The following is a 26,274-nucleotide window of genomic DNA, read 5'->3' on the forward strand; positions in this document are numbered from 1 at the left end:
AGAGCCTATCTTTTGTAAACTTTTCATTTCTGGGGTTCATATTTAAAAAGATAAAAACTTGGGGCGCCTGGGTGGCTTAGTTCGTTGAGCTTCCAACTCTTGGTTTCTGCTCCTGATCTTGGGGTCATGGGATTGAGCCCCATGTCAGACTCCACGCTCAGGGCACAGTCGGCTTCAGGGTTCTTTCTCTCCCTCTGCCCCTCCCCCCTGCTTGCACACTCTAAAATAAATAAATCTTTAAAAAATAATAAAAAGGGGGACACCTGGGTGGCTCAGTCGGTTAAGTGCTCATGCATTAGAATCCCAGCTTCGCCACATGGTGTGACTCTGAAGAAGTCCTTTAACCTCTCTCAGGAAATGAGAGCTATTGCCTATTTCAGCTGCTGCCGTTCCCCTGAAATGAGCACCTGTTCCGGGAATCCTAGGATCACAGAGCATGCAAGTGAACAGAGAAGGCTCACCAGATATTTTATGAACCAAGGTGACAGTTTAATGCTCTATAAAAAAGCAAAGTTACATACCAAATATCAAAACTCAAAGTTTAAAAAATTCAATCACACATATGTATACTTGAGAAATCACATTAACTAAAAAGGACATAACTGTCCCTTGAAATGGAGACAGGCCTGGAGATTCCGGGTTGCTTCAGTCATCGTGACCCTCAATCTTCAGAGCATTTTCACCAAACACCTGTAACCTTGTACAGGCCCAACAGTCTTATGCAACTGCCAGTGTGAACCTCTAGGTTCAGGAATAAGCCACACCTGCAGGATATTCACGAAGTTTATTAAGCCAAAGTTCATCGAAGTCCAGTGGAATGAGTTCCCAGCCGAACCAGACCTCCAGCTGTGATGTGGAAACCGGGGTTTAATATAGTCCAAAGTTACACCGGAAGTTAGAACACAGTTACAATGAAAACTCATGCTCAGTCCGGAGTTTGTTACTCTAAAAACACTGGCCTACATACAGGTTTTCATTCTAGTGGGATGGGACCCAACTTGCACCCTAAGGAATGCATGGTATAGAGGAAGCATACAGTGAGAACAAAGGGCATTTCAGGCAGAAAGGAGAGAATGAACTATGATAACATAGCCAAGAGCATTCATTCAACATTCAGTAATCCACAAGCCTGATTCTGTGAGAGGGGGTTATTGAGGGGAGGGCAAATCACCTGGAGTGGTCAAGACCCAGGACAAGTAGGCAGTATACAAGCAGTATAGGTTAAGGCCTGACAGAGAAGGATTTGGGATATTCTCCTAGGGGAATTTGAGTGTATTCTGCCGGCAGTGGGGAGTCAAAGGATTATTAACAATGAGATGGGTATTATGAAGAGGTTTAAGGGAAACATAAGGTCGACTTCCAACTTGTTCAGTTAAAGTGGCCACAGGACGTCCAAGTAGGTGGGGATGACTAGAAGGTGGCTAGATGCACAGAGGTTATGAGGTGAGGTCTGAGGAATGGACAAAATAATTGAAAGACAGAGGCCAGTCATTCAGTAAACCTTCATCACAGCGCTTCTCTGTGTCTTCAGGCAAGGATAGAAGCTGGGCCACACCAATGAATGAGACACATGGCCTCTGCCTCTCGGAGCTTATGACTGAACTGGAAGAGAGAGATTTAACAGCTACTACATAGTCACTTAAGTACAGTAGTGCTAACTGCTGCAGAAGAAAAGCATGGGGTCTGTGAGCACGTAGAAAAGGCTGACCTAGCATGAGGGGTTGCGAAAAGCCTCCCTGTGCAAAGGATGCTTGAGCCAAACTCTGAAGGACTGAATAGATTGGGGTGGAACAGTGTTCCAGGCAGAGAAAATAGCAGTTCAAAGGTACTGTGCAGCCGGGAGGAAGCTGGGGGATGGGGGAAGGTGGAAACATGAGGCATCAAGGGCACAGACTGCAAATGAGAACATCCAGGGAAGACTAGAGAATGGCTTATGGAGTCAAAAGGAGACAAGTCTGGCTACAGACAAGAATATGGGGGAAATCAGGTGAAACATAGGACAAAACTACATAAAGACAGTTCTTGAAGACAGCCAAGAAAATGAGGACGAACACCAGCACCAAGTGGGAGAGGATGGGGTGCAATCAGTAAAAAAAAAAAAAAAAAAGCACATGATAAAAATGGTCCACAAATAGAGCTGGACTTCCATGTTTTGATAACAGTTCAGGAAAAATCATTTTCAAAAAACAGTGATCTTTTAAAAGAAGTCAAATTATTTCTAAGTGTCAAAAAAGCACGGTTCAATCTTAGAAAAATACTATATATATGCAAAACGATTTGCAGAAATACAGCTGTTGACAGTAATAATGCAAAATGGTAACTAAGAGTACTATGCTACAAATGCTCTCAGCTCTTTACAAAGTCTGTTACAAAGCACTCCTTAGTTTTTCATCTTCCTGATGTCAGAAGTACACAAATTTAGTTAAAGTTGATTCCATGACGAGTGATACTTTAATTGGTTCTTCATGTAGATGAAATTCAGTGTGCACCACTCTATTATTCACCTGAAAGATTAAAGCACAAACTGTCTAAAAGCCCTGAGCAAAAGACTTTTCGTAAACCCTACAGAGTGAAATGGCCGAATTCTATGCATTCCGGAAAGCGATGCAAATGGCATTTGAAAGAGCATGTCCCACCAAGTGCTTGGAATGCAGCACTCTGGATGAGAAGAGCAGTAGACTCAGGTCCACAGACCTAGGTTTGGTCTCAACTTGCCCTGGGGTAATAGAAGGCAAGGTATTAACCCTTTCTAAGCCTTGGGAACACGTGGTAAAATGAAAGGGTTGGATAAAGCTATGTCCAAAACATCCCACAGCTCCACAATCTTGGGGTTGGTTATGAGCACATTTACCATCTGCTACCTAACTAAGCTGTATGTGCCTTTAATACAAAGGCCACATCATGCTCATTTTTGGATTTTTTTTTTTTTTTTTTTTTGCTAGGGCCTACTCAGCAAGTGCTTTAAAAAAATGAAGGGTGGTGCCTGGGTGGCTCAGTCAGTTAAGCGGCCAACTGTCGGTTTAGGCTCAGATCATGATCTCAGAGTCAAGGGATCGAGTCCCGCCTCAGCAAGGAGTCTGCTTGAGGATTCTGTTTCCCTCTGCCTCTGCCCCTCCCATGCACTCACTCTCTCTCTCACAAATAAATAAATAAATCTTTAAAAATAAATAAAAATAAAAATGAAGGGTGTTCAGTAAAGGTTTAATGAACATTGGTAGGCAAAACATTTTTTCAGTGATTACAGCATGAACTCTAGAAGCACTCTGCCCAGGCTGGGATGCCAGCGCAGCCACTGACTAGCCCCCACCTGTCACAGTGGATGCGAATCCCAGTAGCTACCTGAGGGGTGTGGAAGGCTTAAATGGATTAATATCTGTGTAGCACAGAGAATAGTAACTGACATGGAGTGAGCCATGCAACAGATAATAGATGTTAGCATTGTTGTTACTGTACTTTTTTTTTTATAAAGATTTTATTTATTTGAGAGAGAGTGAGAGAGAGAGAGAGAAGGAGCAGGGGGAGGGGCAGAAGGAGAAGCAGACTCTCCACTGATTAGGGAGCCGGATGTGGGGCTTGATCCCAGGACCCTGGTATCATGACCTGAGCTGAAGGCAGACGCTTAGCCAACTGAGCCACCCAGGTGCCCCATGTTACTGTAGTCTGACAGTCTTTTCTAATTAGCTTTCTTTGGATGTAAAACTCTCAGATTGAGAAGAAAATTGCCCTTTAATCCTGATATGATAAACTACAATAATTGGGCCATTCTCCACAAACTATGGTTCGTGTATAAATCTACTGCCATTATTGGGCACCCATTCATTCAGTGAATGTTTACTCTGGGCTACAAAATGGGGAAACAAATGTGAGCCAGAGTCGGTCATTAAAGAAGTCCTGAGTCAGGCCAAAGCTGACTGCAATGGTGGGCCACAGAGCAGGAAGGAACTTGAAAGCTCACCTCATATCCAATGCACTCGTATTACAAATGAACAGAGTGTCACTTATCCGTTTCCCTCAGCAGCTGGCTCAACCATGTTTTCTGAATGCCACCATCATCGAAACTCATGATTGGCCCATCATTTCCAAGCAACTTTTCAGCATCTCTTGTGTTTTCATGGCTAAAGTCAACCTTCTCCTGAAAATGCTCTCATCAAGTGCATTACCGTCAGCACAAATGGAGCACGAGTTCCCTTGGAATGTACTTACTTTGGTGAAGAAGTCAGCGATGTGCCACTTATTTCCGTACTGTTTAAAGACTTCAGACATCGCTTCAATCATCACGGAGCCAGTGCGAGGGTGTCGTAAAGCAACGTGATCTACAAAGCAAACACAAGACATTTCGTCCATTTTCCTCCTCCCTTTGCACCAAACTTTGTCTTTTACCCACATTTAAACCTGGAAAATGGCTTTGAACTGAGAATACAGAAGCACTCTTGCATTAATAAGTATGTCTGGGGCTGTAAGAGACACAGACACAAAAAGAGGAAGCACCTGAGCCTCCCAGGGGACTCCTGTGACCACAGCACGTAACCCCTCAAGAGGGCAATTCTCTTATATGAATTTTTTAAATAAAACTTTTTCAAATATACACAAAAGTAGAAAGCAAAGTTTAACAAATTCTCATATAATCATCCCCTAGATTCAACAGTTACCATCATTTTGCCATATTTACTTCATTCTCTTTATTTTTTTTTTAATTTCTGACTTTTGCTTTAGGATTTTAAGCTAAATACCCCCAGAACACACCCATATAGAATTCATTTTGGCGTCCTCAAAAGTTCAGTGAAATTATTTTTACTGTTAGATTAAAAAACATGAAATATGTCGGTTTAGTGTGGAAATTTGATGGGAATATCAAAATTGTACCCTCTGATAATAAATCTAGGTTGGAACAGAAAAAACACGCGGACATCTTTGCAACCTCAGCATAGGCAAAGGTTTCTTAGAACATAAAAGGCATAAACTATAAAAAGAAAAAGCTGATAAATTGGACTTCATCAGAATTAAAAACTTTTTTTTTTTTAAAGATTTTATTTATTCATGAGAGAGAGAGAGTGTGTGTGTGCACAAGCAGGGCGGAGAGGCAGAGGGAGAGGGAGAAGCAGACTCCCCGCTGAGCCAGGAGCCCAATGCGGAACTCGATCCCAGGACCCTGGGATCATGACCTGAGCCAAAGGTAGATGCCTAGCCATCTGAGCCTCCCCGGTGCTCCCAAAACTTTTGTTTTTTTGAAAGATGTTATTAAGAAAATGAAAAGCAAGCCACAGATCCAGAAAAAAATATCTGTAATACATATCAAAGAACTTGTATCCAGAATACATAAATAATTCTTACAAGTTAACAAGAAAACAAACAACCCAATAAAAAATTGGGCAAAAGATATGAACAGACATTCAGCCAAAGAAGATATATGAATGGCCAATATGTACAGGAAAAGATAATCTTTAGTCCTCCAAGAAATGCAAATTAAACCCCCAAGGCGATACTATTACACACCCATCAGATTGTCTAAAATTTTTAAAACAGGTCAAACCAACTGATAATGAGGATGTGGAGAAACTGGAACTCTCATACACTGCTGGCGGGAATGTAAATGACGCAACCACTTTGAAAAAGAATCAATTTGGCAGTTTCTTTAAAAGTCAAACATAGGGGTGCCTGGGTGGCTCAGATGGTTAAGCATCTGCCTTCTGCTCAGGTCATGATCCCAGGGTCCTGGGATTGAGCCCCGCATCGGGCTCCCTGCTTGGCAGGAAGCCTGCTTCTCCTTTTCCCTCTGCTTGTGCTCTCTCTCTCCCTGACAAATAAATAAAATCTTAAAAATAAAAATAAAAGTCAAACATATTCCTACTGTATGAACCAACCATTCCACTTCTTGGTATGTACCCAAAGAAAACAAAATCATATGCCCAAAGACTTACACACATGTGTTCACAGCAGCTTTACTTTTTTTTTTTTTTTAAGATTTTATTTATTTATTTGACAGAGAGAGAGAGAGACAATGAGAGAGGGAACACAAGCAGGGGCAGAGGGAGAGGGAGAAGCAGGCTTCCCGCCGAGCAGGGAGCCCAATATGGGGCTTGATCCCAGGACCCTGGGATCACGACCCGAGCCGAAGGCAGATGCTTAACGACTGAGCCACCCAGGCGCCCCCACAGCAGCTTTACTTCTAATAACCAAAAACTAGAAACAAATCAAATGTTCAACCAGTGAATGGCTGAACACACTGTGTTCACGTTGTGTTATATTCACACAACTGAATACCACTCAGAAATAAAAGGAAATGAACTATTGATAGACAAAACAATGTGGATGAATCACAAAATCATTATGTGGAGTGGAAGACAGGCAGGCAGACAGGAAACATACATACTATATAATTCTACTTATCTAAAATTCCAGAAAATGTAATCTACTCTGTGGTAACAGAAAGTACAACTGTGGTGACCCAGGGATGGGGATGGAGGCAGGGATAGATTTCAACATGAGGAAACTTTTTGGGGTGATAGAAGTCTACGCTGATCTTAATCATGGTGATGGTGTCATGAATGTATTCTCCTATGCATTCAAATGGTATACGTGGAATACGTACAGCTCATACTTCAATTACATCTCCATAATGTTGTAAACAAATCCACAGAACCTATCTGTTCAGTGTAGGAACTACACAGGAATTTCAGTATTGTCCCTCTGAGAGTAAATCTGAGTCAGAAATGCCTCATCACAAAGCTTGACAATCCATCTCGTCCAGTGTGCTTCAAGCTGCTGGTTGTGACCCAATAATCAGCCAAGAAATCAATTTAGCAGACTGAAACTGCCTTTTTTTACAATGGGATAAAATTGGCTGTAATAGAAAATATCAAAGTGGCTCAAATGTAGCAAGGGCAGCTATGATTTATAAAACTAGTATTACATGTATATTTATACTTCTATATAAATAGATATCATAGACTACAATGGATTATGTATTTTATCACTTCTAAGATCGAAGTTTCTTTTTCCCACCAATCTGAAATCTGGATGTGATGTATAATCTCTTCTGTGGCACAGACTAATTGGTAGCTTCTGGAGAATACAAAATAATGGTATGTCTTACAATCAAGGCATTAGACTGAGTGAAACACAATAGCTATTTCTTCCTGTGGGTTATGGCAACTAACCTTTGAAAACCTCTGACCTAACACAGTCTCAACACCTTTGAAGAATCACATGCCAGTCAGCAAAACGAAAATCAGAGTAGCTGCCAAGTATCTTATCAAATGACAGATTATAAATCTCATTGCTTTGAAAATAATCAGCGACCCTACGTTCATGGCCACGGGTTCAGTCCTCAGGACAGATTCTAGGCCACAAAAAAAATGAGTCTGATGAGTGATATTGGAGAACTTTAGACTCTGGCCGAAAGCTAGTAAATGTCCAGAGATTTACCAAACAAGGTCAAATAAAATATCGTTAGGACCGGGACTCCCCATACTTGCATTATAAAGTTGTTTAGAGGGGCACCTGGGTGGCTCAGTCAGTTAAGCGTCTCCTTTGCCTCAGGTCATGATCCCAGAGTCCTGGGATCGAGTCCCCTATCGGGCTCCCTGCTCAGTGGGGAGCCTGCTTCTCCTTCTATCCCTCCCCCCTGCTCATGATCTCTCTCTCTCTCTCTCTCTCAAATAAATCAATAAAATCTAAAAAAAAAATAAGTTGTTTAGAGAACTCTGGCCATAGAATATGAGCGACAATCACAAGACTAACTTCAAATAGCCAATAAGCAGGTGAAAGCACGTTGCAGCTTCTCTTGCATACAGGTGACATGCCTCTGTCACAAAGCAGGAGAGACAGCTCTAAGGACTCACTGCGGTCAGGTAGCTGGTATAAATGTCTATGGTGAGCTAAGATGTCAGAAACCTGAATTTTGTTGAAATCTTCCAATTTCTAAAAGAAGATAACTTAAAAACGTTTTGAATCCATTTTTTGCACATGATCTTAGCCAAAAGGCCAAGAAGTGATTAAATCTATTTGTTGAATGGATAATACATTCAAATGACTCACAATTCATCCATCGATAAGAGTGTCTGTATATATACATATATATATCTTTACGTATTTATCTTATATGTGCACATGTGTGCATGTGCACACACACAGTAAAATATTACTCATCCATAAAAAAGAATGAAATCTTGCCATCTGTGACAACATGAATGGACCAGAGCGTATTATGCTAAGTAGAACAAGCTGGACAGAGAAAGACTGCCATATAATTTCACTTATATGTGGAATCTAAAAACAAAGAAAAAGGGGCGCCTGGGTGGCTCAGTTGGGCTCAGGTCATGATCTCAGGGTCCCGGGATCAAGCCCCACATTGGGCTCCCGGCTCAGCGGGGAGCCTGCTTCTCCCTCTCCCTCTGCCTCTCCCCCGTTCATGCTCTCTCTCTGTAGCTCTCTGTCTCAAATAAATAAAATCTTATAAAAAATTAAAACAAAAACCAAAAAAACAGACTCAAATACAAATGTTTTAAAATTCAAATTACAAAAGGAATCCAGCAAAGTCTCCCTCCCCTCCTCATTCCATGCCCAAGAAAACCAAAGTTACCTGTTTCTTGTGTATCCTTCCAGATCTATGCTGCGTACAAAGAGGCTGATACATATTTGAGGGCATAACCACCCTCCTCCCGATCTCAGTAGTATATTATACATGCTGTTCTAGGACCTGATTTTTTTTGTTGTTGTTTTTGCCAGTTCATCTTGGAGGTTGCTCACCATCAATACATAAAGAGCTTCTTCCTCTGATTAAATTGTTACTCTATGATTTATCATAATTTATTTAACGAGTCCCCTATAGATAGATGTTTAGGTTGTCCTTATACTTTTGCTATTATAAACAATGTCACTGAACAACGTTGAGCACATGTCACTCAGACATGTACTAAATATCTGGAAGATAAAATCCTCGACAAGGAATTATGTGTGCATTTACAATTTTGCTAGACGATGCCAAGTGGTCCTCCCAAGAAATGCTACCAATTTACAGTCCCACCAGGAATTAAGAAGTATATTCCCTGTAGGCATTCAAACTTTTTGATCTCTTGCCAATCTGATAGATGAAAAGTGGTACTCCAATATTGTTTACTTTCGTCTTCTAAATTGAGCATCTTCTCCATGTTAATGGTGTTCCGTAGGAATTATCCGTTAATAGCCCAAACCTAATGTTCTATTAGGTCTTTTGCTCACTGACTCAGGTATTAGGAAAATTAGCATCCACCTGTGTGCCCCTCCCAGACCCCATTCCGTCTCCTCCACACAGAAACCACTAATGTCAGTTTTACCATATACATACATACGTGTGTATGCTATTCTTGAACAACACATTGTGTTTTTGCTTGAACTTTAAATAAATAAAACCAAAACAAACCCAAATCTACTGTGACTTTTTTTATTCCTGGAGTCCTCCCCACAGAGGAAAAGGGCAACTTCTTTCTTCCATTTGAAAAATCAGTCTAACTTAATCCCTGGAGGATATACACTGCCTATGCTCAAAATTTCAGCTCCACCAGCTGTTGCACCTGCAATCTCTCCTAAAGATATCCCCCCGGCTTGGGGCGCCTGGGTGGCCCAGTCGGTTAAGCAACTACCTTTGGCTCAGGTCATGATCCCGGGATCCTGGAATTGAGACCTGTGTCGGGCTCCCTGCTCAGGGGGAGCCTGCTTCTCCCACTCCCTCTGCCTCTCACGAATAAATAAAATCTTAAAAAAAAAAAGTCCCCTCTCTACTGGATCATTCCATCAGCAGCTGTGCAGCAGTACTGCCCATCTTTACAACAAAAAAACCTTTGATCCCTCATCACCATCCAGATTGTCTATTTCTCAACTCCCTTTATAGCAAAACTCCATCAGAGCTGGCTGCATCTGCAGTTTCCAATTTCTTTCTTTAGCTCCCATCTCTTTAAAAATACCAAAAGAAGAACACAGAATAGTGTATCGAACACCTGAGCATCCACCACCCAGATCTAACAAACAGGAAACATTTTGCTTTATTTGCTTCAGCCCTTCTCTGTTGGTGAAATACAGTTGAAGCCTCATTTGAATTTTCTCCCTGACTACTTTTTGGCCCCACTTCCCTGCCTTCTGTACCTCTACCAGAGGTAGTCCCTGTTACAAAGGTGTTGGCTGTTCTTTGTGCCATATTTTTATACTTTTACCAGCTATATATTCAGTCATAATAGATTGTATTATTGTGTTTTTAAATCTTTATTTGAAAGGCATACTATCTGTATCCTGTTACAGCTGCCTTATCTTCATTCATTGTTACATTTAAAACTTCTCCACGCGGATTCTTTTCAACTGTGGCATAGTATATTCTACAGTATGAATATACCACTCCCAGTGGCTTTTAGTTTCCCGCCTCTTCACTTTCCCTACTATAAACAATTTCAAGGAGCGCCCAGATTAGAGTGCTCAACGCATCCTCATTCACCCACTTTCCAGTTTTAGCACTGAAAAGTCCAGTATCCCAGGAGACCCCTCCATCTCTTGGCAAACTAGAGCAGTTGGTCATCCCATATCACGCATATACATGTGCAAAAGATTCCCCTACGCAGAAGTTCCCAGACTTTCTCAGTTCATGTGCCTTAGTGTCTTAGTAACTTTTTTTGCACTGCTCCTAGGCCAAAAGAAATATCTAAGAATTCCATTTACTAAAGTAGTTAGGTCTAAGCTCCGTATTATTATCTAAATAACTTATTAGCCATTTAGGGCGAAAGAACTCACACAAATTGAAAGACAAATAATATTTTAATTTCTTTCTTAAAGAACCATAATTACTTACTAATGGGATGTGTGCACCTGTTGGGCATTGCATGACTTTTCAACCTAGGATACCTAAGTACTTGCTTTTTATCTCAGCAACCCTCCAAAACTTAACTCCCCCAAGATATGGTATCATTGAAAAGAATGCAGCATAATCTAATTGTAGAAACCATAAACGATCTCAAGCTAGCGGCTCCCAGAATTAAGTAGAGCTATGTGACTTCATTGTGGCCCCCTGGTTGGGGACCACAGCACTACGGTATATATGTGGAAGTGAAATTGCTGGGTCATGGCATAAACCTATTTTTAACTTTACTAGGTATCACACATTGCTCCCCAAAGAAGTAGAACTAATCTGCTCTCCTTGGTGGTGTATGGAAGTACTTGTTGCTCCATATCCCCACATATACTCAGTACTGCCAGGCCATTTATGTGTTCTCTGATGAAATAAAAGTGGGTAACTCTGAGAGATTTTAACACATATTCCAAATTTTCCACTTCTGATACCATATACTTTTTTTTTTAAAGATTTTTTATTTATTTATTTGAGAGAGAGAGAATGAGAGATAGCACGAGAGGGAACAGGGTCAGAGGGAGAAGCAGACTCCCTGCTGAGCAGGGAGCCCGATGTGGGACTCGATCCTGGGACTCCAGGATCATGACCTGAGCTGAAGGCAGTCGCTTAACTAACTGAGCCACCCAGGAGCCCGATACCATATACTTTAAATGCTCCTCCAGATATAAAACTTGATTAAAATAAAACTTTTACTGCTATCCTGGGCTGACGGAAATTCATGGAAATCTCCAAGGCTCCTATTCCTCCAAACGAGGAAACTGAAACCTGAGCTCAGAGCAGAAAGTAAACATGAAACACAGAGTTGCACCCCGTCCGAGGGAGTAGGAGCACCTCCAGCGAGGGCACAAAATCCTTTAAGATGTGCCCGGAGGTGCCGGAGATGAACCTAAGATTCCTGCATTCACCTTGTGACCCCAAAGAGGGTTACAGTAGTCCACGTGGGTAATAATCCTCCCTAAAGAAAAGCATTCCCTATTCATGCTCCCAGGAGTCACACAGATTAAGATTCGACAAATGAACTAAGACTTCAAACACACAAATAAGCCACCATGAGCGACAGTCAACAAAAGCAACCCAATGAGTGACCCCCAAAGCCAGCAGGCGTTGGAAGTATTAGGTACAAAATATAAAATAACCGCCTGAAATGTTTAAAGAAATAAAACATGGACTCACAAGAAGAAATAAGCAAAGATTCTGTCAAATAATCAGCCAGATTTGGGTGCTAAAATGGATTTCTCACCTATAAATCTTCCTTAAATGAATTTCTAAAGGATATAGTTCAGGAAGAAAAAAAATGAATCCAGAAAAATGATCTGAGATTCAAGAAGGAATAGAGAAGAAAATGGTAATCACATGAATAAACAGAAACAAACATGGATTGTAAACTTATAATAATAATGTTCTAACTTGAGGGCGCCTGGATGGCTCAGTTGGTTGAGCATCTGACTCTTGATTTCAGCTCAGGTCATGATCTGTGTCATGGGATCGAGTCCTGCGTGGGGCTCTGTGCTCAGCGGGGAGTCTGCTTGAGATTCTCTCTCTCCCTCTCCCTCTGCCCTTCCCCCTAGTCATGCTCTGTCTGTCTCTCTCTAAAATAAATAAATCTTAAAAAAAAAAAAAAAGGGACTGAAGTGAGGAATGATCTATCGATCTTATTCCTCAACTGTCAACCTACTAAATGGCTGCAGTTTCAAAGTGCCTTTCAGATAATCATTCAGGTTCCACCTCCTTCCAGGGGCGCCTGGGTGGCTCTGTCGGTTGGGCGTCTGCCTTTGGCTCAGGTCATGATCCCAGAGTCCTGGGATGGAGCCCCACATCGGGGTCTCTGCTCAGCTCCCTGCTTCTCCCTCTCCCACTCCCCCTGCTTGTGTTCCCTCTCTCGCTGTCTCTCTGTAAAAAAAAAAAAAAAAAAAAAAAAAATCCTAAAAAAAAAAATAATGTTCTAATTTGTGGGGTTTTAAAAAAAGGACTAGGTATTACCTAGAACAGTGCTTGCCACCCTAGTGTGTGCCAACACATTTGATGAAAGTGTGTTAAATTGATGTCTTAATTCAGAAGAAAACCAGGGGGCAGTGGAAGGATAATTTAAGGCAATTTAAGAACACATAAATATTTTTATATAAACAATGTCAAGCAAGATACAAAAAGAAAAGAAATAAATCTTAAAAGTAGCACGTAGGTGTGGGAGAAGGTAATGGGAATTAGTGTTCTAAGGTTCCTTGAATCATCAGGGAGTAAAAATAAGCTTTTTTAAAATTAACTTTAGGCTAACTGCACATGTATAAAATTTCACGGGTAACCATGAGAAAAAGAATTATGGGATGCCTACCTTCTAGGTCAGCAGGGGGTCAAAAAATGTTAGAATAACATACTAAACTATTAATCAAGCAAACACAAGAGCCATAAAGGAAGGAAATAAAGCAAAGAAAAATAAATAGCACAAAATAAAATGGCAAAAGGGCAAATATATCAATAGTCACAATAAAGACAAATTGCCCTAATTTACCAATAAAAAGATTGATAATGTCACACTGAATTAAAAAAAAAAAAAACAACAACAAAACCAAAACCCAGCTATATCCTATCTAAAAGAGACCCACTTAAAACATAACGGCCCAGAAAGGTTCATAGAAAACAGTCTGAAGGAGGTATACCAGGCCAATATGGAGCAAAAGAATACTCAAGTATCTATATAAATTCCAGACAAAAGGAACTAACACAAAAAAAGCAATACTTGGGACAGTAGGTTCACTAAAGAGTGCTTAGAACATTTTATCTTATTTCTTCTATATATTTCACAATTCTAAAATTGTATGCCTCTACTCAGGTTGTGTCAAAATAAAGAAAACAAAAACACTGGGACTACAGAAGAAACAGACACACCTACCACAATAACATGACATATGGAAACACTTATCTCAGATATTGGCAGGTCAAGCAAATTTAGTGGAGACATAAAACAATGGAACACAATTATGCTTAATTGATAGAAATATTTAGAACCCTGCATTCAACAAGTGCAGGACACATATTCTTAAGCACACACAGAATATCTAGGAGAGTCCAGCTGCCATTAACAAGTTTACTAGAGGGGCACCTGGGTGGCTCAGTCGGTTAAGGGTCCGACTCTTGGTTTCAAACGGCTCAGGTCATGATCTCAGGGTCTTGAGACTGAATCCTGGGTTGGGCTCCCCACTCAGCATAGTGTCTATGTGAAGATTCTCTCCCTCTGCTCCTCCTCCACCCCGCCACCCCCATCCGGGGCTCACATGCTCTCTCTCACTCTCTCTCTCTAAAAAATAAATAAATCTTTAAAATAAGTTTACTAAAGACCAAAGCATAACCCACGTCTCAACATATTTCAGATCAGTACCGTCATCCGTATTCTTTCTCAGTTCCTCACACAAATAAACCAGACATCAGTAACAAAAGGACAAATTTTAAAATCCCAACACAGAAATTTAGAGATAGTTCTAACATGTAAAAGAACAATGGAAATTTAAGAACTCTTAGAACTGAAGGATAAAACTGGTCCATGTTAAAATGTGAAGGACAGAGTGAAAGCAGTCCTCAGAGGGAATTAAAGCTTTTTTTTGTTTGTTTGTTTGGGAATTAAAGCTTTAAAAATGCTCATATGCTTAAAAAGATAGAAAATAATGAGCCAAGTACCTAACTGAAATAGCCGGGGAAAGACGAGTAGCATAAACAGCCTCCAAATGAAGAAAAATGGAAACTAATGAAATCAAAAACAGATACTAGAGGGGATTAACAAAACTAAAAATAGGTTCTTAACTAAATACACTACTGGTAAGACCGATAAAGAGTAAAAGAAGAAAGCCACAAATATCAGAGATAAAAGGAGCATTACTATAGATTGGACATTTCACATGATTAAAGAGGCCCTGAACCCTGGGCCAAGAAATCTGAAAATAAATTTTTACTTTTCTCCCACGGGGAAGCTGGTTTTCCCAGCACTATATTGAACAGCCCCCCATTCGCTCCACACTGATCAGCAATGGCTTGTCACATGTCTCGTTTCCCTGCATAGCTGGTTCTGCCTCTAGGTTCTCTCTTCTATCTCAGTGGGGACACGCTATACATAGAGTTTTTGATACTGCTATATATGAAGTATTCTTTTTTTTTTAAAGATTTTATTTATTTATTAAAGATTTTATTTATTTGAGAGAGAGAATGAAAGAGAGAGAGAGCATGAGAGGGGGGAGGTCAGAGGGAGAAGCAGCCTCCCTGCTGAGCAGGAAGCGCAATGCGAAACTCGATCCCAGGACTCCAGGATCATGACCTGAGCGGAAGGCAGTCGCTTAACCAACTGAGCCACCCAGGCGCCCCTATATGAAGTATTCTTATCTTACAAAACAAATTCTCTCAAATATCTGCATAGCTCACCCTCTCTCATATCCCCCAAGTGTCTACACAACAATCAGCTTCTCAGTGGGGACATCTCTATACGTCTCTTTTTTAAAATTGCAATCTCCACTCCTGCCCCTGGACACTCCCTATATCCCTTGTCCCTACCTTATTTTTCTCCATAGCAATGGTCACCATGTAACATACTTTATTTTTGGTAAACATTTCACTGAAAGGTAACCATCACACAGAAAAGAGTGCAAAGCTTAGGGGTATAAAACAGCTCAATACATTTTCATGGAACGAACACACCCTGTAACTAGTGCCCTCATCAAGAAACAAGATAGTGCCAGCACTCCAGAAGTCCCCTTCTTGCCTGCCCGCTCTGGTCCTTACCACCCCAAACACTGTATGCCGGAGGGCGAGCACTATCCTGACTTCTAACATCACAGATCAGTTTTGCCTGTTTTTGAACTTTATACAAATGGGATCATAAAATAGCACAATATATAGTTTCTCTATGTGTTTATTGTCTGTCTCCAACTAGCACATAAGTTCTGTGGAGGCAGAGATTTTTAGTTCTTCTGTTCAATACTGAATCTCTAGCCCTTAAATATGTATAGCCCAGCACACAGTCATAAAATTCATTCATTCAATAAAACTGGAACATGAAGTTCCTCACCTTGACCCTTAACTGCTCCATAATAATTCTGTGGTTAGTTTATGTCAGCAGCTCATTTCTTTTTATTGCTGAGCTGTATTCCATATATGGCATACCACGATTTGTTTATTCATTCACCTGTTGATGGTCATTTGGGTTGTTTCTAGTCTTTGACTACTTCAAATAAAGCTGCTATGAACATTTGTGTGCCACTCTGGGAGGCCACATGCTTTCATCTCTCTTGGGCAAATAACCAAGGAGTGAAATCTGACATCTCACTTTAATGGAGGTGTTTTTCACATGTTACCACTGTGTTTCATTTTAAGTTGTTGCCCTATGTTCCTTTGCTTACATTTCTTTATTAAAATTTATCTTGGGGGCACCTGGGTGGCTCAGTTGTTAAGCGTCTGCCTTTGGCTCAGGTCATGATCCTGGAGTCCCGGGATCGAGCCCCACATCGGGCTCCCTGCTCAGCAGGGGGGCTTGCTTCTCCCTCTCCCTCTGCCTGCCTGTCTGATCTCTCTCTCTCTGTCAAATCAATAAATAAAATCTCTAAAAAAAATTTAAAAAATAAAAAAATAAAATTTATCTTGAATTCCATATACATTTTTGTAAACTGCCTTAATCTTCTTTGTTAAGATAAAAACATTTAAAGGGGAGCACCTGGCTGGCTTAGTTGGTGGAGCATGCGACTCCTGATCTCCGGGTTGTGAGTTCAAGTCCCATGTTGGGTGCAGACATGACTTTAAAAAAAAAACAAAAAACAAAAAACAAAAACAAAAACAAAAAAACAGCCCAGCTAAAGAAATGTCCTTGACCTCTTAATTCTCTCTCTCCTACAAGTGAATCAAGTGAAGGGGTGGCTCTTCACACACAAGATTCTTTTGGACCTTACCTTATTAATAATAGTATTAGTAATGAAGTAATGGTGATGATATTATTAGCATAATGTATTAGTAATAATAGTAGCTAATTTCTTTTTTTGGATTTTGCCAGTTATTATGATAAGCATGTCTGTGGTTATATTATTCAATTTATGTAACATCTCAATGACATAAGTAAATTCCATCATTCCCGTTTTACATGAAGAAACTGATATATCTAGAGATCAAAAACTATTGAAATTCTCCCATATAGCAAGTGGCAGAACTAGGTTTTGGGCCAAGATCTTTTTCATAGGAGAGCCAATGATCTTATTTACCATGTGATACTTTGCTCAGAGGTTCGTGCCTTCCCGGAAGAAATGAACAGTAAGATGCCAACCTGTCATCTCTAAAAGTGGGAACACTTGTAAAGAGAGATGGATGGGTTAATGAAAAATCTCCTTATACGTGTCAATTTGTAAAGCACCGATAATTAAAAAATTAAAAAAAAAAAAAGGTACGAATGACCCAAACCTTCTTTTTTTTTTCCTCAAAGATTTTTTTTTTTTTTTTTTATTTGAGAGAGAGAATGAGAGGGGGGAGGGTCAGAGGGAGAAGCAGGCTCCTCGCCGAGCAGGGAGCCCGATGCAGGACTCGATCCCAGGACTCCAGGATCATGACCTGAGCCGAAGGCAGTTGCTTAACCAACTGAGCCACCCAGGCGCCCCTGACCCAAGCCTTCTGAAAGAAAGTGTGTGTCACTGTCATCTACCCTCAGCTCTCACCTGCCTGGGTGGGATAGATGATGAAATAATCACTGAAGGTGGGCAGCCTCCTCCTCTGGGATACGTCGTCAGACTCCATGGGTTCATCGTCTGTCTCAACACCGGTGTCTCTTTTCTCTGTTGAAGAACAAAAATACAAACTATAGTAATACACCACAGACACCAGGAGCCCTCAATCAAAGTCCCAACAAGCTTGTATCTCCACAAGAGACAGAAATATCCGCAGAAGCTACAGAAGTTGGATGTCGGCCCTGTAGGCCGGCCGCCTGGCATCCCATGGACGGTGGGACGGCCCCTGGAAACTGCACACATCTCTCTCAGACGTGAGGCTCCCTGGCCCACCTCACGACGTGAGGGACTTGGACCCTTCCTCAGCCTGAGTTCTTCTTCTATCCCTTCCTCCCAGCCCAAAGCCGCTAGTACACTACACAACTAAAGTCACAGCAGCAGAGGGGCCTCTGATTTTAAAGAAACAAACAAATATTTTTAACTTCTTTTTCTTTTCTCACTCATCCGTAGAATTTCCTAGAAACATGACTGTTACAAAGAAGTCTTCACTTACCTCCTCTGCAGGCCTGGATGATAAAGATCTTTGGTTTCTCCTGAAGTGCTGGACAATTTTTATTATTAAACATTTCAAAAATGTCCTCCAGGCTGACTTTTTCACCATCTTCCATTTTAATAAACCCTTTCTCTCCGTGGGACATAAGGGTAACAAGACAACAGCCAACATCATCTTTACTTTCATTGAGTCCATCACGGAATGATCTTATTTTCTCAATTAACACCTGTAAAATAGGATAACATATTCAAAAGAACTGGAGGTAAGAAAAACCAGAAATGCTAGAGATGGCCCCTTTCCTAGGCAATCGGAGGACATGACAAATACAAAAATAATCACATCTCAAACAGGCTTAGTATGAGGTAAATATCAGTTCCTTAACTGGTAACTTCCCTTTTGGTTGCTTTCAGAATTCACACGATTTCTTCTTGTGCCACTGGTTCTTCCTGGACAGAATTAGGGCATTTCCAATTCTCTACCACAAAATACAACAGAATGATAGCTCCCCAAGGGGCTAGTGTATGTAAATTTTATATTATTAACTTATTTTAACATATAAAAACTGTTATTCTCAAAAACTAATGCCCTCAAAAAGCTAGAAATGGAAGGGAATGGAAGTGTCTACCTAATACAGGTCTGCCAGGACCTATGGGGAGACGTCATCAGAATCAAGCCCCACAGAGAGGCAAGCAAGACAGAAATGGCCACTATCACAGCTCCCATGGCCCTCGTAGCCAAGATCCTAGCTCCTCACTTCAGTAAAGTGAGTAAAAGTTAAATGAAGTCCACCTCACACCTGTCAGAATGGCTAAAATTAACCATTCAGGAAACGACAGATGTTGGTGAGGATGCAGAGAAAGGGGAACCTCCTACACTGTTGGTGGGAATGCAAGCTGGTGCAGACACTCTGGAAAACAGTTTGGAGGTTCCTCAAAAAGTTGAAAATAGAGCTACCCTGGTGGTATACACATACAATGGGATATTACCCAGCCATCAAAAAGAATGATATCTTGCCATTTGCAACAATGTGGATGGAACTAGAGGGTATTATGCTGAGCGAAATAAGTCAGTCAGAGAAAGACAAATACCATATGGTTTCACTCATATGTGGAATTTAAGAAACAAAACAGATGAACATAGGGGAAGGGAAGGAAAAATAAAATAAAATGAAAGCAGAGAGGGAGGCAAACCATAAGAGACTCTTAACTCTAGGAAACAAACTGAGGGTTGCTGGAGAGGCGGTTGGTGGGAGGATGGGGTAGCCGGGTGATGGACATTAAGGGGGGTATCTGACGTAATGAGCACCGGGTGTTATATGCAACTGATGAATCACTGAACTCTACCTCTGAAACTAGTAATACACTATATGTTAATTAAATTGAATTTAAATAAAAAAAATTTTTTAAATGAAGTCTAAATACGAGAAACAAAGAGCTAAAATTCATTACTTACAGATACCATGACTATCTAGAAATATAAAATAATCAACCAAGTAACTACTGGAACTAGCGACCGGCGAGCTGACCAGACACAAGATTAACTCACAAAGATCTAATGCCCACCACCCACCACCCGCCCCAGTTACCTGGCAACAATCATTTATTTTTTTTTAAATTTTTAAAGATTTTATTTATTTGCGAGAGAGAGAGAAAAAGAGCATGAGCAGGGGGAAGGGCAGAGGGAAAAGCAGGCTCCTCACTGAGCAGGTAGCCTGATGCAGAATTCAATCCCAGGACCCTGAGATCATGACCGGAGCCGAAGGCAGACGCTTAACCGACTTATGAGCCACCCAGGTGCCCTGGCAACAATCATTTAAACCACATAATGAAAAGGGGGTCCTGTTCATGGTCACACCCAAACAAGGACAATACCTAGGAATAAACCTAAGAAACACACATCACCTAGATGAGGAAAAGGATAAAGAAAGCTTCAGAGAAGAGGAAACATACACATGACATGCCCATGCTCTGTTAACACTATTAATTTGCCAATTCACTCCAAATGAATCTCAGTTCAGTGTCATGGCAATTAAACTCCCAAAGGATTTCAGTGGAACTTAGCCAGATTATTCTCAAGCTCACAGAGAACAGATGATGTTCAAGAAGTGCCAAGAATATTCAGAAGTCAAACAAGAAAAAAAAAAAGGAGGGATAGGTCCTGTCAGACATCAAAATGTCCTAAAAAAAATCATGGTGAATGAAACAGTGATATACTGGCAGAAGTATAAATAAACACGAATGGGATATTTTAGTTTCCAGAAACCAATCGAATTATCTATAGGACTTTATTTCATGATAAAGGTGGAGTTTCAAATAGGTGGGGGAAGGACACATCATTCAATAAACGTTGAGACAACTGACTATACATCTGGACATAAGGTAAGACTTCTTACCTCACACGTCAAAAGTAAAATTCCAGAGAGTTAGAAAGGAAACCTTAAACTATACAAATAGTACAGAAAAATAATTTAAACATTTTTTAAGTTGGTAAGGCATGGGATTTAATCAAGACACAAAAATCAAGAAGCCACCAAAAAAGATTGACAGGTTTACTCACACAAAATTTAAAAAAGACTTCTATACAACTTAAGACAACAACAAAAAAAAAATCAAAAAAGTAACAGACACAAGAGAGAAGTATGTGCACTACGTTTTGTAAATGAATAAAGTCCAGGAAAATAACTATAAGAGCAGGAAAAAGACTACCCGGCAGGAAAAAGGGCAAAGGAAACAGAACAGACAATTTACAGAAGGAAAATAATGGCCAAAAGATGTTTAACCAAACTAATAATCTGGAAAATGAAACTAAGAACGATGAAATACTTTTGCCAGTAATACTGCTAAATATTTACAAATAAACTAAATGTTGCCAGGATGTAGGCAAAACGGCCACCGGAGACCCCTAAGAGAATAAACGAAAGGAACACCGGCAGCGTATCTGCCATCTGATTCAAAACCATGCAATAGGTAAGAGATTCTCCTACAATCCTTGGGGAAAATGAGTCTTATTTTTACCTTTGAAATAATAATAAAATCAAAGCTTACTGGGCACTTGCTATAAGCCCGCTACTGGGCATTTTGACACAGCAGCTCATTATCACCACAGCCCTCCAAAATAAGCCACTCTCATCAACCCCGTTTCCGGGAGAGGAAAGTAGTCAGTTTCAGGCAGGGCTGCTCAAATTATGGCACTATGGACATTTGGGGCCAGAAAACCCTTGGCTGTGGGGGCTCTTCTGGGCATTGTAGCACCCACCAGAGGCCAGCATTACCCTCCACGTGTGACAACCAGAAACATCTCCACACACGGCCAAATGAGGGGGACAAATCACCCTTGGGTGAGAACCAGATTTAAGGTAACAACTAGGAAGAGACAGGATTCCAGCCCAGGCAGTCTATGTGGCATCCACAGCCCCATGCTGCACTGTTCCCGGACATTCATTAGCAGGGACTCCTGGGATCTAGGAAGAGCTTTCCCATGTTACTATCCCTAAAAAATGGTAGGTCTAGGTCATGACTCAGGTAGAGTCAGAGAGGTCAAATGGAGTTCCCACCACTGCTCTTTCACCTTATTTTTTCAGTATCAACTAGTTAGGTCACAGTGCAATTCTGCCCAGGGCTATCAGCTCCCTCTCTACACCTCTTCCAGGTTCCAAATGAATCCCACAAGGACTCACAGTGCTGCAATGCCTCTGGCCTGCCTCCTGGTGACTTCTCAAAGGGGTTTCCTTGGTCCTTCCTGCTCCCAAAGGCTCTGGAACTTGCCTACTCCAGACTCTCGCCTTGTCCTTGAGCCTCCTTGCCCATCTTGCTTAGAACACCTTCTTGGGTCCCCTTCCCTCTTCATCTGCATAGCCCTAGCCAAGACTGGAGCCCAAGAGGTCCCTGCTTGACTGGAAGGGGAGGTAGGGTATCACACACTTAAGATTACAAAAGCATCAAGAATCTTATCAGGACATGCGTGGGATTGTTTAGCAGGTCCTGGTTCTTGCCAGGTACTAAAACCCAATTTTTATTTATTTATTTATTTATTTATTTGAGAGAGAGGGAGCACAAGCAGGGGGAGGAGCAGAGAGAGAGGGAGAGAAATCCTAAAGCAGACTCCCCACTGAGCATGGAGTCGGACGCAGGGCTGGATCCCAGGACCCTGAGCCAAAACCAAGAGTCACTTAACCGACTAAGCCACCCAGGTGCCCCTCCAAAACCCAATTAAAAAAAAGGAAAATTATACCATTTTGTTAGGATCGATGCACTGTGTATGCTCAAACCGGCACTGGCCAAGCCACTCCTCCATTAGATGGATGTCCCGCTGAGCCCCTGGTCTGTTCTTCTCCACGCACATGACAAAAGCCTTCCGCTTGCCCCTCAGGTCATAACAGTCCTATTTTCCAGGAAAGCCAGTAATATTTAAAGCAAACCAAACCAAACTCAGAAATCCAAATACGTCATCGATCTGAAATAATGAGTTTCTTCTGGGATCAATGGTGAGGTTTCCCAGTTTGGATCAGGGCTGCAACAGTGACTGTCTCTCTTATTAGTTATGGAAGGAGGGTGGGGGGAGGCATGACTGGATTTATACTTCTTTCAAATATCTTCCTTACACCAGGACTAATAGGCCAATCTCAGTTTTAAATTCCTATGTATAGCTATCACTATCAGTTTAAGGAAGCATGGCAGATGGAGGAACAGAGTTAAATGACCACACAGGGCTGTAGTCATCAAAATCCAGAATATGGGACATGCTACAAGATAACCTGGTTTCTTCAATAATTAAACAATAAGAAAAAAGGTTAAAGGGAGAAGTATCCTAAGTTAAGAGCTTTAGGACACAAAGCAATCGACTGTAATTGTGTTGACATATTGTATGAGTCAGCATCCTGATTCAAACAAACCACCTGCAAAAGACATAGGACCCAGTCAATGAAATCTGAATCCCAACCACATCTTTGCACACACTAAGGAAGTTGTTTTTAGGTAGAATAATGGCATTGTGGTTGTTTCAAACAACCTCTTTCTCGTACTAAAGATTTAGAGATTCATACAAACGTATCTGTAGATGAACATGATAGGTTATCTGGATTTGCTTTAAAATAATTGGGCCGTGAAGCAGACAAAACAAGATTGGCCCTATGTTACTAATTTGCTGAAGCAGGCTCATAAGTACAATGGGCTGGAGTTTGAGAGATTTGTTTTTCTATTCTATTTTAGTATTTATTGAAAATTTCCATCATAAAACTTAAAAAAAAACCAAAAAACAAAAAACCCTACAACCAGCAATTTATATAGCCGTCCAAGGCCACACAGCCTGTCATCCTCGAACCTCCAAGTGCCTCATTTTTCTTGATTTATAAAACAGAAATAGCAGCAGTGCCTACCTATTTGGTTAATGCAGGCACAGCGGTTTTAAATGGCTCATGTTTATCTTTCACAATCATAACAGAAAGCAGTGAGATCTGACACTTGAGACAACCAGTTTCCTTTAATTAACAAGACAGCAGCACAAAAAAATGTTCCAATGTCAGCTAAAGTGGCTAAATACCATTGTTCCTCACCAGTGTGTAGTGCTGGAGTTAAGAGCAAAAATATTTACCAGTTCGCCATCCACACAATCATAGCTTCTCTTTGGAATCTTTCTTGGAATCCCTGAATGAATTTTCATGAAAAGAGAATAAAACAAAAAAAGGGCATTATTGCATTATTTTTTCCCCACTTTTTTTCTTTTCAATCAATCCACTGTCATTACTCTTAACAGGAAGCTCCTCCCAGAGAATTCTGTTGCCTTACGTTTTCAGGTCCTGTAGGCTTTAACCTCATTTTAGAACAGGTTCCCTGGATTATGAACCCACCCTCTTTCAAACTCCTACAAGGCTAGAAACTTAAAACAGACCTCCCTTAGACCCCAGTTAGGCACAAGGCCAGAAGGAGCCTGGCGAGAGATAAAAAGAACAAGGTGTAATTGATTGACATTACTTTACATGTACTTTTTTTTTTTAAGATTTTATTATTTATTTGAGAGAGAGAATGAGAGAGAGCACGAGAGGGAAGAGGGTCCGAGGGAGAGGCCGACTCCCCGCTGAGCAGGGAGCCCGATGTGGGACTTGATCCCGGGACTCCAGGATCATGACCTGAGCCGAAGGCAGTCGCCCAACCAAATGAGCCACCCAGGTGCCCCTTACATGTACTTTCTGAAGAGGCAATCAAGACATCAATAAAGGGACAGATAAAGTAAAGGAATTAGGTATTTTTTTTAATTTAACATAACCTCTTAGCATTTAATTCAAATATTTACTGGGTGCCGACAGGGTACAGCCATAATATTGTGTAGTGTGGATGATTCTGGGGAAAAAAAAAAAAAACCACTTTGCCAACAGTTAAGAGACTCAAAGTCTAAAGAGGTGTTCATGTGATACCTGAACAGCTGAGCTGGGAGGGACAACACAAATTCTGTACAGGCGACTCAAAGCAGGGAGAGTCGTTTCCACTGAGCGGGTATTCTGCCTACACGCCGTGTTCGTTGAGCCATTACCGCTGTGATCCGTTCATTACAAGTCTAAACATCAGCAACCGTAACACACCTCAAAGCTCGATCAGATCAGGTCGTAAGCATACTAATGGCAGAGGTCACGGACGGTATATTTTCGTGTCTACTTCGACGGCTCTCATGTAAGAGCTGCTTTTTCTGTCTCTCTCACACACATATTACGTGTACATACGTTTATTAAATCTGGAGGGGGGGAGCCCCAACCTCCCTTAACCTGTTACATACTGCATTTCTTGATCATAGATTAATGGCAGTCTCATGGTGTGCAAGAACAGGGCCCCTCCCCCTCCGCCCCCGTAAGTACACTCCCTGGTGATGCTACAGCGGGAATTCCAATACCATGCTCCGCACTGCATCATTTAGAAATCTCCCACATCATCATCTCTTGAAGGTACATGTTAACAAAGCATCTCAGGCCTGCTGAGTCGATCTGATCCCAAAATGTGCTGGTAGATCCTGGTGGCTGCTCTTCAACGGCTCATTCGGATTCCGCGCTCGGGAACTGCGACTCTCGGGACCACCTCCTCCCCCCCCCAGGCTCCCACTTCCCGCCGCGCGTCACTGGGTCCCAGGAAGCCCGCCCGCTCCTCGCTCCGCAAGCCTCCGCACCCCCAGTCAAACCGGGTGCCCCGCCCCCAAGCCGAGCCCGGAACCCTCGGGCGGCGCAGCCAAACCCCGCGCTCACACGGGCCCGGCCCCCCCACCCCCAGCCCCAGGCCCCGCGGCCCCCCGGCTCGCCAGGCCCCGCCCCCAGCCCGGGTACCTGGCAGCCCCCAGCTCACCCTGGTCCTCGGCGGCGGCGGCGGCGCCCTGCCAGCACTGGAGCAGGTCGGCGCGGCGTAGCTGCTGCAGCACCCTGATGAGGACGCGCGACGCAGCGGCGGGCTCGCAGTAGTGCTGGACCAGGAGACGGGCCAGCCCTTTCGTGCTCTTGCCCTCCAACTCCAGTCGCCAGGGGGTCACGCGCGGCTCCTCGTCCACCGACTTGAGGAAGATGCGGAAGTTGCTCAGCTCCTGCGGGGACAGCAGGTCCAGGGTCTTCTGCACGCGGCTCTGCAGCTCCTCCACCGCCGTGATCCGAGGCGCCCAGAGGCCGTTGGACTCCGAGCGCCGGCAGCTCTCAAGGCCTCTCTCCATCGCCACCCAAAGATGCCGAAGCGCCCGGACTGGAGGGACCCTCCGCCGAGGTCCGTGCCCCGCGGACCGCGCACGCCTCCCGCTTCACCGCTTTGTTTTGTAAAACGGAGGCGTTTCCGCTCGTTTCTGCAACAGCCGGGCGTGCTGGCCGCGGTGACCGGGACTCTCCCGCCCTGTTTCCTCTTCGGCCCCGCCCCCGCCCCAAAGCCCCGCCCCCGCCCCGCTAGCTCCGGCTTAACCCTTGGAGCAGGTGACGGAGAGCCAAGTGGGAACCCTGCCCTGCAGGGCTCTTCGGTGGTTCTCTGCCACGGCTGCGCGTTAGGGTCACCTGGGTAACGTTTTTAAAACCCCTCGTGCCCAGGCCACAACCGAGCTTGATTACAATCGAATTTCTGGGTGGCAGACCCACACATCAGCTGTTTTTAAAGCTCTTCAGGTGATTCCAATGTGCAGCCTGCTTTAAGAACTACTGATCTTAGATCCAGAGTGTT

At 42.4% G+C, this 26,274-nt stretch overlaps 1 protein-coding gene across 2 annotated transcripts; it reads right to left on the minus strand.

The window, feature by feature from the left end:
• Window positions 1–467: 467 nt before the first annotated feature.
• LOC112833031 (caspase-14-like) lies at window positions 468–25,963 on the minus strand. Of its 2 annotated transcripts, none has more exons than XM_073901747.1 (7): window positions 25,429–25,963; window positions 23,696–23,748; window positions 22,337–22,486; window positions 18,107–18,332; window positions 17,545–17,661; window positions 4,204–4,313; window positions 468–846 (listed from the first exon to the last, which is right to left on the minus strand). In XM_073901747.1, the coding sequence occupies exons 1-7, from the start codon at window positions 25,781–25,783 to the stop codon at window positions 748–750; spliced, it is 1,110 nt and encodes a 369-aa protein (XP_073757848.1). In that variant the 5' UTR covers window positions 25,784–25,963; the 3' UTR covers window positions 468–747. The 2 variants fall into 2 exon arrangements, with proteins under 2 accessions (XP_073757848.1, XP_025739748.1); XM_025883963.2 differs by having other exon boundaries at window positions 468–2,504.
• Window positions 25,964–26,274: the final 311 nt, after the last annotated feature.

Source organism: Callorhinus ursinus, unplaced genomic scaffold, assembly GCF_003265705.2.
Source record: "Callorhinus ursinus isolate GAN/ISIS: 27379988/994484 unplaced genomic scaffold, GSC_fseal_2.0 scaffold1, whole genome shotgun sequence".
NCBI classification, from domain to species: Eukaryota; Metazoa; Chordata; class Mammalia; order Carnivora; family Otariidae; genus Callorhinus; species Callorhinus ursinus.